Genomic DNA, 13433 nt, shown 5'->3' on the forward strand with positions numbered 1-13433 from the left:
GATTTTATCGAAATTAAAATTAAAATACTCAGCCAAAATTTCAAAAAACTCAAGTGATTCAAAACTATCTTAGTTGAACCACTTTGCTTTTCATTCATAATTTCAAAATTTTTGTATGAGTTGAAAATTATATAGTTGGATTCCTTTGGGAGTTTAATATTATATATAAATAATTTGGAATATAGTATGTATATATATATATTAAAAAAAAAAAAAAAAGTCCCAAAAGTTTGAGAAACATAACTACTTGGAACGGTTTATGTGAACCTCTCACCTATATTTCTCAATCTATTCAAAATTTTCTCTTGGGACAAATATGGTCCAAATATAACAAGACTTAGATGGTTAGACTTATGATCCATGAATATACAAATATATTTTCAAGGGATTCATAAATTTACCAAAAGTATCGTTGAGGGATACAAGAATAACATGATTAACCTTAAAATCTCTACACTCTTTAGGATTTTTAATTTTTTTTAAATCCTACCTAAAAATTGGGGATGGACTTATATCAAAGATCCATGATATAAGTCCCCAATGCTTGCAACAAGAGCAACATAACACGCACAATGTACATCAACATGAGTGCCTAGAAAAGCATCCCAGGGCATACGAACAATGCCACTAGGCAAAAGTATATTGTGCCAAGGAAAGTACATACTATTATTACTCAAAACGTTTGATTATGGTTGACTTACTTTTCCTTTATTTATTTATTTATTTTTATTTTTTGAAAGAATAATGCAATGTGAAAGGAGGTTATGAGTATAAGATATATATATATATATATATATATATATATATATATAGCAAAACGACATGATGCAAATATTTTGCTTCAAGTGTTGTATTAACATTGTATAGGCTAAGCATATTATATTTAGAACTAATACTAGATTTATCCTTTTGAGAGAGAGTAATGAAAAGGCTGGTAGGCGAATCAATTAATTCAAACATGTAAGAGTCCTGCATTGAAGACTATATAACATACAACCATTACACTAATATGAAATTTGAAGGGATGCCTTCCTTCTGTATCCTGCCATTATCCTACATAACAATTTTGTTTCATTATTATGATAAATGAAATTATAACCTTATAATTTAAATATTTATATAAGTATAATAAAGGAAAACAGTAAATATCTTTGTTTATAATTAAATTCTATTAGTGACTAATTCTTAACTAAAATTTTAGGAGCTCAAGGAATCTCCGTTGGATATAGTTTTGGAAAAGGCAGCCATGGGAGATAAAACTGTCATTTTGACAACTGTGAATGGAGCATGGGCAGCAAATAATTCATTACTCGATCTCTTTCTTGAGAGCTTTCATATTGGAAACAACACCAAGAGGCTTTTAAATCATTTGGTGATCATAGCATTGGACCAAAAGTCATATGCTCGATGCTTGGCTTTACATCCTCTTTGTTATGCTCTCAAAACAGAAGGGGTTGATTTTTCTGGAGAAGCATACTATTCCACCCCTAACTATTTGGAGATGATGTGGAGAAGGATTGATTTTTTGCGATCTATTCTTACCATGGGCTATAGTTTCATCTTTACGGTATTACTCTCTTCTCTTCTCTTCTCTCTCCGTCATAATATGAACTATTTATTGTATCGTAATATTATCAGAATATGCTTTAATGTGATAATGGTAGCTACGATGACTAGTTTAATGCTTGATTATTTTCAAACCATTAACATTATGTTTATATTATTACTAGATGTAGCATGTAGAATGCAGATGTTTCAATTCTCTGATGCTATGAAGTGCAATAGAAGTAAAATGATTCAAAGCGATTCAGAAGGAGAATTTTGAGACTCCGTAAAAGTTTGTCAAGATGTTGAGTTTGAAGCACATTGATATGACTAAGGATTTGAAGTAGTTATAAGGAGGTTAAGAAAAAATAAAAAAACATAAAATTTAACCTTTCCAACCCATGCTAGATGATATCTAAGAAATGAAGACGTTAAACACTTGAACAAAGAAAGATAATACACTGGAAAGCTTGAGTGAATGCAAATTTGTTTTAATAAGGAACCTTTAAAAAGACATTCTATTTTTTATTTTTGAAAGATTCCATACAAGGGCTTGGTCAAACAAGGGCTTTCCCTATTTATAAGCCCCTAAGAAATATTCTAAAATGTATGGGTTTCTGCAGACTCTATAACCATCCTACGCTAGGTACACTATGTAATTCTGGAGCATTCTAGATACTACTAGCTCTTACCTTAATTTAAAATTTTCCACAATGTTTCCTTTATCCAACTTCATATAGGAGTAAACACTTTTAGAGGACTCCAAACTCTTCTAGAAGATTCTATAATATGCCTTAGTGGTTTTTCATGTAGCATCTTGAGCAAGTTCCAAAACCTTCTTACCTAAATATACAAGGATGTCATTTATGTAGGGTCAGTAAGCAACATCTTTGTCAATGTCCTTATCAACTCTTGAAACTACTATAAAGCCTTTAATGAATCTAATGTGGCCTCACTTTCTATTAGTCCCTTTTAGTATATTATGTACTTTATTAATGAAGTTAGCCTTTTTCTTAGTGCACTTAACAATTCACTTTGAGTATATGGATTCCTTTCAATGGGAATTCTCAGGGTATATATGGCCCTTATTTGCTAACTTTTTTTTAGAATAGTTCTAAAAGAACAATTTTTGAAAATTGTTTTCTAATATGTTGTCAAACAAATGTCTGCTTAGAACCTGAAATATTTTTAACTTGTTAATTTCTATATTTTAAAATGTTTTTAAAATAACTTTTATGTTTAGTGCTTTATTTTTAATCATTTTACATGTTTGTATAGTTAATTTTTAAAACAACACATAGAGAACGAGTGAAAACAAATAAAAAAACATTATCTAAAAACACCATGTTAAGTTTCTGATTTTAAGAATATAAAATTGTTTTATGTTTTTTGGTTGACAAATGTGTTTTCTTTTTTTTTTTTCCTTTTTTTTGAAGAGTATAAATTGTTTTTGAAAATAGTTAACAAATAGGCCCATAATTTTTGTTGAGGGGTGGATCAAAGTGATTGCAACATTTTGAAGTTCTAGTAGAAACAATCCATAACCATTATAAGTTAAACCAATTGATATCACATAGAAAGAGCATTGGTTTGTTGGTATAATAGGGAGTTTCTAATCTTCAATAACCCCTTTCTCCACTATCAAGGGTCACACATCATGCTCTTCTTAGAACCTTGATACCCTTATGCTCTTGCAAGACCAGACACTCCAATGAACTTTCTTGTTTTACCTACAGTGTTAGTTGGTGGTCTTCTCCTTGGTTCTAACTTATCCTTATGACTTACCATAAGTAATGTTGAAGTTAATTTCTTTCCCACTAGTGCATGTCCATGCTCCAGTAGCTTTAGCTTTGAAGAGCCTCTCTTCCTATAAATCACCAATGACTCTACAACTACTATACCTCTAGTGATCCTCCATGAAGTGGAAGATAAGTTCCTCTTCTATGATATTCAAGATCTTTAGAATGAAATATGAGAACTCCTTTACGTTTTATTGAATAAACCTATTATGTATTAACCTATTCATGTGCTTATGTACCAATTAAGAGATAACCTTAGGGTAGAATTGCCTTTTGGTTTCTATCTTGTAGTTTGCCTATAACTCTTTATAGTGCACAAGCCTCTTTGATTGTTAGCATACCTCCAATGTCCATAAAGCTTTAGTGCTAATGAGGTAGAGCATTGTGGTATGCACCTTTTCTTTCTTATCTAAGAGCCTTAGTGCCTTAAAATGCATTTCCATGTGTCATAAATAGTTATCCAACTCTTTGGAATTAATATTGCCTTCGAATATTTTTGGCTTAGGCACCTCCACTCTAGATTCCTCTTAAAAAACCAAATCCCTTACAAAAGGATGCTTCTTTAGGTAACTACTTGTTATCGAATGTTCATATCATACTTATCCATCTATGTTGCCCGTGTCTTCATTTTTTAAAAGACATGTACTTCTTGTGTGACATTTGGACTTGAACTAAGTTGGGAACTCTTCCTTTCAGCTCTTGAGTCTACTTCCTAAGGGCCCTTAAGCTCTTCTCAAGGCTTTGTTCTAACAAGTGTTAGGATAGAGCCATTAAAAGTATTACATGATGTAACAAAATGTGGAATTCATTATTTAATTATATTTTAGTTTCACTTTTATCTATCCTTAGTTCATGCATTACACTTTATGAGCATTTTTACTTGCATCTTTTTCATTGTACGTGACTTGGGTGCATTAGAAGTTGCACGAAAGATCTAAGTCATGGGTTCCTTGCAAATAAATGACTTGTTCACAACCGATTCATGGGTCTAGGCAACCCATTCGAGGTTATAGTGTGCTACCTCCTAATTGGAGGGATGATTGGTTTTGGCTATTAGGAGAGGTTTCCCATGGTGAGTGCACTAGTGTGTATGGTTACACATTGGACAAAACCTACGGTGAGTTATGACTTAAGACTATCAAGTAGTCATGACCTCAACAAGCTGCTTTATTATGTTGTCTCTCAACCTTGAGGGAATATTGAGTTTGTGCTAAAGTTATCAATGGTTTTGACCTACATATGAGATCATAAGTTGATCATATATTCCCTATGGATTGGGTCACAATTGATGGAAACCAGTAGCAATAGGTATTCTCAATGGAAGCATCATGATATTTCATGAGATTGAGACAAAGTGTTCCTTTAGGTGATCCTAGGAGGTGTGTTCATGGAAACTATGGTCATAATAGTTCCTTAAGTAGAACTTGACACAACCTCTTTGAGAGCTAAGACATGTCAATTAAACATACAACAGGAAAATCTGTAACTCAAGGATAGTAGAGGTAGTCTTGAAAGGTTGATATCTTTCACCTTGTTAGACTATGGACACCAATTCATGGTGAGACTAAAAACAATGGATAATAGGTCACGAACTTGAGCACACAATGTCTTATTGTTATTTACATAGGATATTGGAAGTCAGTTGATTCTTTATAGTGGGATGTTGAATCTACTTTAGAATTGGATTCTAGGGGAGCCAGTGCTCTTATGGGTCCTAGTGGTCCCCACTCTTAGCTTATATACCCTATTGGCATAAGTTATGAGGGTCAGATTAGATCTAGGTTCATTTTTATGCATAAGGTCATTTTGGTAATTATGCAAGGTTGAACAAAGGTAATTGAGCAAGGTCTTTGGATTGGGTTAATTGATTAATTAGTAGGCCCTATGAGGCTAATTAATCAATTAGTACCCAATTTAGGCTAAATTAAGTTACCTAAACCCATGTGGGCTCAAGTCAATTAAGCGTAGTTATGAACCCTATAAATACCCTATAGGGGTTAGGGTTTCCATCACTTTTATCTTCCAGCATCCAAAGAGAAAAAGAGAGCCATAGCCTCCACTTTTCTTTCCTCCTCACTGAAAGTGTGTCAAAAACAAGGTTGAGTCATTGGGCAAAAGATTGTGGGTTTACAAGACTTCCAACAACTTCGAGGTCATCTTCAACACTTGAAATTTAAGGTTTAGGAACATCCAAACCTAAAGGTTAGTTCTTTAACCCTAAAAATCAATTTTTTGAAAATTTAATATTATTACCGTTGGTTAGATCTAAGATGCCAACAACAAGTCCATCATTTCTCACATGTCCACCATGGCTAACTCCACATTTGCAATCCTTATCTCCATGTTGGAAATGGAATCACAAGACTTATATTTTTGTCCTCTTCTCAATCCCGATCTTCTTCCCCTGGATTAGATTGCTAAATATCAATTTTTATTTCTATTTTTTACTTTCAACATGCTTCTTTCCTTCCTCGATCATAAGAATGCATCATAACCATGCTTTAATACACCTTATAATGAACTTAGGCCTCTTCTAAGAATGTCACTAGTAGCACTTCTAGAAAACTTATGTTGGCTTAATATTTCTAAGTTAGTTTTCTAATATATACTAGAAAATGTTTAGACAATGAAGATGTTGGGATTGAGCCCTAGAAAGCATGACATGATGTAACAGATAGAGATTCATTTATAAATTTATTTATTTATGTTTCTTCATTTCCCTTTATTATCCCATTTGCATTAATTGGTTATTTGAGCATACATGCCTCACATCACTTGTATTGTACATGACTTAGGTGCATTAAGAGTTGCACAAAAGATCCAAGTCATGGGTTTCTTTTAGAGTGATGAGTTTTCCACAATCGGTTCATGGATTTGGGTAATCCATTTGAGACTGTAGTGCACTACCTCCTAATTGGAGAGATGACTCGTCTTGGTCGTGGGGATGGTTTTCCTATGGTGAGTGCACTAATGCATGTGTACATACTAAACTGGACTCACGGTGAATTATGACATAAGACTATCAATTGTCATGATTCACTAAGCTACTATACTGCATGGACTCTTGACTTTGAGAGGATATTGAGCTTATGCCAAAATCAACAAGAGGGTTTGAACTATGGGTGAGACCCTAAGGCGGTCATATATCTCTATGGATGAGGTCACTATTAATGGAGGTTGGTTGCAATAAGTATTCTTGATAGAGGCACTATGATATCTCTCGGATTGAGACAATGTGTCCCCTAAGGGGATCCAAAGGACATGTGATCTACAAGACTATGGTCATAACATTTCCTTTAGTGGAAATTTGGCATATGCTTCTTAGAACCTAAATATGTTAATTAATCACATAATAAGTGGGATCTATAACTCAATGATTGGAGAGGTAATCATGATAGGTGATAGCACTACCTTGTTAGATTATATACACTAGTTCTTGGGAAGTTTGCTTGTAATGGATAGTAGGTCACAAACCTAAACTTTGTCTCATTGTTATTTACATAGGGTGCTAGAGTGTAGTTTATTCTCTTTAGTGGAATATTGTATCAACTTCAAAATTAGATTATGAGGAAGCCAATACTCTTATGGGTCCCAATGATATCTACTCTGACCTCGTATACCATGATAACAAGGTTTATGAGGATTGGATTAGCTCTTGGTTCACTCTTGTGAATAAGAACATTATGGTAATTATGCAAGTTTACATAGGAGATAGTGAACAAGTTCTCTAATTGAGCTAATTGATTAATTAGATGCTCTTGTGTGGTTAATTAATCAATTAGAACCCGTTTTAGGCTAGGTTAAGTGACCCAAGCCTTGGTGGGCTTAAGTCACTTAAGCCTAGTAGGGGAATCTTATAAATACCCCTTAGGATTTAAGGTTTCCATCACTTTTTGGTGAGAGTCGTCTTCCACCTCCAGAGAGAGAAAGAGAGAGAGAGAGAAAGAGCCTAGGATTCCTCAATTTTAAAGCTCACACTTTGGAGTGTCAAGATTGTAGTTCAGGTCATTGAGTAAAAGATCTTGGGTGTATGAGACCTTCAGACTTTTCAAACTTCACTTCACTAAGCAAAATTGATTTGGAAACGTTCAAATCAAAGGTAAAGTTTTCTACTAACTTTTCTCTAGATCGTACATAGTTAAAATTTTTATTTTTGCTTTTGTTGCATAGGATCTAGTGCCCTAGGGTAGTTTGCATGCACCTATATGATCTAGGGTATGGGAATAGATATATCTAGGGTTCCTAGTAATTGGTATCCCTGGGATAGGATTTTACATGTTTGATTTGCTCTAAGGTGAGCTAACTCTATTTTGTAGGGCTTGTTTTTCATCTCATCGCTCTAGGAATGAATATATGTGGGTTTTCTATATAATATGATGGTTATAATTATGATTGGATTGTTTGTTTTTCCTAGAATGGGTTGTAAGCTCTGTGTTTAGGAGCATAGGATTTTTTCTTGATTGTAAAAATCTCTCTTTTATTAGATTGGTTGTAAACTCCATTAATGGGGTATAGGATTTTTGTGATGTAAAATATTATTATTATTATTATTATTATTATTATTATTATTATTATTATTTTACCAATCTTGTAACCTATGAAAGGAAAGAAAGCAATCCATGACATCAATCATGGCTATTGTGACTCCCACTCTGACCAAGGTAAGTTTTTGATGTAGAATATGCAAAAAAAGCAGCCTTGGGTGTGTAGGAAAGGGATACAATGCTCGAGTGTTGAGATTAGCACTTGAGAGGCTCGGGCACTTGAGCAATCACTTACAATACTCGAGCAATATGAGTAATCAAGTTGTGTTTTTAGCAGTGGTAAGTTGCTTCTAGTGTCCTCAAAATTTCTTAGGCATTTGGGTGCTCAAGCGCAAGTGACAATAGATTGGTAGTAAGGAAATGACAACAACTAAAAGTAGCAAATTGAGATCTTTGAAATAGATTAGGGTTTTTAAGTAACTAACCCTATTTTTGGTTGTAGATATAATTTTTATAAATTAGGATTTTTTTTTATCCAAATGGGTTACCCATTTTATGTAATAGAATCTCTAAGGCCATGGGAAGCAGTTTATTATTTTATTATTTATTCTATGCTATATTTTTATCTAGTATGTGTTAAATAAATAATAAATTTTAAAAAATTAATTTTGGATTTTTCTTAAGGAAAATAAGTTTTCATGAGAAGTTTTTTCCAAGGTTATTTTTCTTTGAACTAATTGTTGTTAAAAGATATTGTTATTCCTTTTTGAATTATCCACTTAGTTGGATAGGTGGTTTTCCATGCTTTCATTGCTTGAGAGAAAGAGAACTACACCTATCATTGGTCCTCTAGGCTCCTCCTCTCAGCCCTTGAGAGGAGGAAATTGTTTTGTATATGGATAATCCAAGGATAGAGGAATAAGAAAACAATTCTTTTAGCATAGGAGTCTCAGTTTAAGAAATAAATAACAAATTTAAAAAATATCATGATAGAGAATTTATTTTAAGAAATGTTATTAGAATTACTAAAAGTCTCTCTTTTCAAAAGATTAAGTAGGAGAAGACCTTAGCAAAGTCCAAAACCTCTACTGTCGAGTTCATTTTGATTTAGGTTCATCACGACCCCCACGGTGGGTTAGGCGCTAGGAATCAAGGGACATGGACTCTCCTTATGGACAAGACTTAACATGTCTATAGTGGGAGTAATCACCCCCCACAATGGGGTTCCTTGGTAACATTGGTAGCTCAAGGACAATGGTTATACACTTAACATTGGATATGAAGTGGTCAAATAACCCCACTCAATCCCACTTGCATAGTCCATGGGTAAAATAAAAAGGAATATTAATCTTGCATTTGGATACCATTCTTGGTTAAGGCAGGGAAATCAATCTAAGGGGGTCTCTAGATAGTAACAAGGTCATAGCCTGCCTCAAGTAGGCTTGATTCTTATGATATTAGGATATCTTACAAAAGGATATGTAGTTTGAGAGCACTACATTTTTGCTAAACTAATTACCAATTTGTTGTGTATACTCAATTAATTAATGCATGGTTTTATTTCTATTACAAATATCATGTCTTATAATCTAATTAATCTTATTCTCACTACTAATAAGTTGATTAAACCAAACTATGTGGATTGGAAAAGGAATTTAAACATAATACTCAACTTAGAGGAGCCAAAATGGTTAACTCAGGAAATTGTTCCCTCTACCCCTAATGAAATTCCACTTAGGAGGAGAAGGACAATTATCATAGTATGCAGAAGGCAGATCAAAAGAGCAAGCGTATTATACTTGGATTTTTAGATAACGTGTTGCAACATTAACATGTATCTATGCTAACAACTTATGATATCTTTATTAGTCTCCATTAGATGTTTGGTGGCAAGGGTAGGTCAGTTAGGCAAGTTGCTCTTAAGGCTATTATGGATACTAAGATGTTAAAAGGAACTCCCATTAGAGATCATATAATTTGTATGATTAGACTCTTTAACGAGATGGAGATCCTTGGAGATAAGATTGATGGGGAAACCTAGGTTGACATGATTCTAAAGACCTTGCCAAATTCTTTTAAGCAATCCAAGCTCAACTATAATATGAATAAGATGGTAATGAACTTAATCAAACTAATGAGGGAACTCCAAACGATTAAGGGGATTCTTAAGGATCCAAGATTCGTTTAGCCAAAAGAAGAACACTATAGAGTCCACCAAGTATAAGGGAAAGTTCAAGGGCAAGGGGAAGAAGAAGAAAAGCAAGGGTCAAGGTAATTGTTTCCTTCGAGGTCTGAAAGGCCACAGGAAGAATGAATGCCCTAAATTCCTAAAGAGACAATCAGGTATGCATCATTCTCTTCTAGCCAAATCATGTTTAGTGTTAGATTCCACTCATTCTCTATGGATAGATTTTTGAGCCACTGATCATGTTTGTAATTCATTATAAGGGTTTCAACTAAGAAAAAGGTCGAATAATAGGGATATGTACTTAACATTAGCTTCTAAAGTAAGAGTTATTATACGGGTAGTGGGTACCCTTATCTAATAATAGTCTTCTAGTTTTAAAAGATTCTCTTTATGTTCCTGAGTTTAGGAAGAATTTGATTTTTGTTTCTAGTGTATGTAAACTGAATTATTCATTTTTTTTATGTATAGTAAACAAGTTTTTAGAAATTAAATGATTCATTTACATGCTCAAGATCATTGATAGATAGTCTTTATTGTGTTTCTCCGTTATCTATTTTACCAAGTAATGTGAGTTATCATATCTCATGGAAAAGAAAGGAACCTAACACTAATCAAACATAGCTTTGACACTTATACCCAAGTCATTAATTTAAAAAGGATCTAAAGATGGTTTAAGTATGGAATTTTACCATCCTTGATTCAAGAGGATCTTCCATTTTGTAAACCTTATATAGAAGGTAAAATGACGAAGAGGCCCTTTACTACTAAAGAATATAGAGCTAAGAAATGTTTGGAGTTAGTGTATATTGACATGCGTTGGCCTTTTAATGTCCATACACGAGGAGAGCATGAGTAGTTCATCATGTTTACAGAGGAGTACTCTAGGTTCAAATATGTTTTCCTAATCCGTAGAAAGTATGATGCCTTGGACAAATTCATTGCATTTAAGGCAAAATCGGAAAACTTTACTACTAAAGAATATAGAGCTAAGAAATGTTTGGAGTTAGTGTATACTGACATGCGTTGGCCTTATAATGTCCATACACGAGGAGAGCATGAGTAGTTCATCATGTTTACGGAAGAGTACTCTAGGTTCAGATATGTTTTCCCAATCCGTAGAAAGTATGATGCCTTGGACAAATTCATTGCATTTAAGGCAAAATCGGAAAACCAATTGGGTAAATGTATCCAAGCACTTCAATTTGATCGAGGTGGTGATTACATGTCTAATTAGTTTGATTCTTTCCTCAAGGAGCATGGGATTATATCCCAATTGAGTACACCTAGAACTCCATAAAAAAGTAAAATAAAAATGGAGTAGTATAAAGAAGAAATCGAATATTAATGGACGTGGTGAGATCTATGATGAGTTTCTAATAAGTTCCTATATCCTTTTGGGATTGTGCCTTAGATAATGTTGGTTACCTTCTCAACCTATTACCTTCCAAGTTGGTACCTTTAACTCTCACAGACATGTGAAAAGGTCATAAACTTAGTTTGCAACACATTCACATTTAAGAGTGCCCAACACGTGGGCTGAAATCACAGATAGACAAGTTGGAAGAAAAATATGAGGTATGTCAGTTTGTAGGCTATTCAAAAGGAATGAGAGGAAATTAATTTTATAATCAAGTCAACTAGAAGGTATTTATTAATACAAATTCTAGATTTTTGGAAAATGACTATATGATAAGTAATAGGACAAAATGTGATATAGATTGGAGGACACTTGAAGACACTTTCACATTAGCACAAGTTACTATGGGTCTAAAGGTTCCTACACCTATCATTCTAGTCAGTTCTAGTATACTAGTGCCTTGTCATAGTAGGAGGGTTGTTATACAACCGGACAGGTTCATGTATTTGGGAGAGTCCTTCGAGACAATTCCAAAAAAACATGAGACCGATCCTATAAATTATGATAAAGTAATAAGCAATTATGATGTTATTCCTTAGCAAAGAGCTATGTAGGCAAAGTTAGAATCTATGTATTCTAATAGAGACTAAGATCTTATAGAAGCACCAAAAGGGACAAAACCCAGAGGGTGTAAGCGAGTTTACAAGAATATGAGAGGGGTAGATGGAAAGGTTGTGATGTACAAGGCTAGATTGGTTGTGAAGGGTTATAATCATAAACCTAGTTCTAACTATAAAGAGACCTTCTCAACAATAGCCATGCCTAAATACATCATAATACTCTTATCTGTTCTGGCACATTTCGATTATGAGATATAGTAAATGGATTTCAAGACAATGTTCTTGAATTGTGATCTTGAAGAGAGCATTTATATGATGCAACCAGATAAATTCATAACAAAGGGCCAAGAACACCTTGTGTGCAATGTGCATAAATCCATTTATGGATTAAAGCAAGCATCTTGCTCATGGAATAGGTGTTTTGATCAGGCGATCAAGACTCTTAATTTTGATCAAAACAAGGATGAGCCTTATGCGTGCAAGAAGATACAAGAAAGCATGGTGGTGCTTTTGGTCTTGTATGTTGATGACATTCTACTAATTAGGAATGATATAGGGTTATTGTCATCAATCAAGATTTAGTTATCTACTTAGTTCCAGATGAAAGATCTGGGTGAGGCACCATAAATTCTTGGGATAAAGGTCTTTTAGGATTGCAAGAATAGGAAGATTGTGTTGTATTAAGCCACCTATATTGAAAATATTTTTTTCAAGTATGTGATGCAAGACTCCAAGAAGGGTTTGCTACCTTTTAGGCATGGAGTGCCCCTTTCTCAAATTAGTGTCTTAAGACAATTGAGGAGAAAGATCACATAAAGGCAGTACCCTATGCTTTTATATTGGGTAGCCTTATGTATGTGATGTTATGTGCTAAACCAAATATTTGATTTGTTGTAGGGATGATGAGTAGATATTAGTCCAATCCAAGCATGGAGCATCAGACGACAATCAAGCATATATTCAAGTATCCTCAAAGAATGAGGGATTATTATATGTTGGTGTATCATTGCAATGAGTTGTTATCCCTTGGGTATACAAATTCAAACTTTCAGCCTAATAGAGACTCTTATAAGTCTACCTCTAGTTTTCTGCTCATTCTAGGAGGTGAGACTGCTAGTTGGAGAAGTGTGAAGCATCTTATATTGCTTACTCCACTATAGAAGCTAAGTATGTTGCTACTTTTGAAGCAAAAAAGGAAGTTATTTGGCTTCATAAGTTCCTAATTGGACTAGGGGTAGTTTTCTTGGTTGTATCACCCCCAATACTGTTTTGTGATAATAGTGAGGTGGTGAAATAGTCTAAAGAACCAAGAAACCACCAAAAGGGTAAGCACATTGAGAGGAAGTATCACTTGATAAATGAGATAGTAATGAGAAGAGATATGACTTTGGAGAAGATTGCTTTTGCAAAGAACCTTGTAGATCCCTTTATGAAGACTTT

At 33.9% G+C, this 13433-nt stretch overlaps 1 protein-coding gene across 1 annotated transcript in view; it reads left to right on the top strand.

The window, feature by feature from the left end:
- The window catches only part of LOC100240822 (uncharacterized protein At4g15970), a 30492-nt gene that overhangs the window by 464 nt on the left and 16595 nt on the right, over positions 1–13433 (top strand). The window contains exon 2 of the mRNA XM_059733999.1: positions 1202–1567. Within this exon, the coding sequence (XP_059589982.1) occupies positions 1202–1567 (366 nt within the window). The remainder of the gene's footprint in view (positions 1–1201; positions 1568–13433) is intronic.

Source organism: Vitis vinifera, chromosome 17 (genome assembly GCF_030704535.1).
Source record: "Vitis vinifera cultivar Pinot Noir 40024 chromosome 17, ASM3070453v1".
NCBI classification, from domain to species: domain Eukaryota; kingdom Viridiplantae; phylum Streptophyta; class Magnoliopsida; order Vitales; family Vitaceae; genus Vitis; species Vitis vinifera.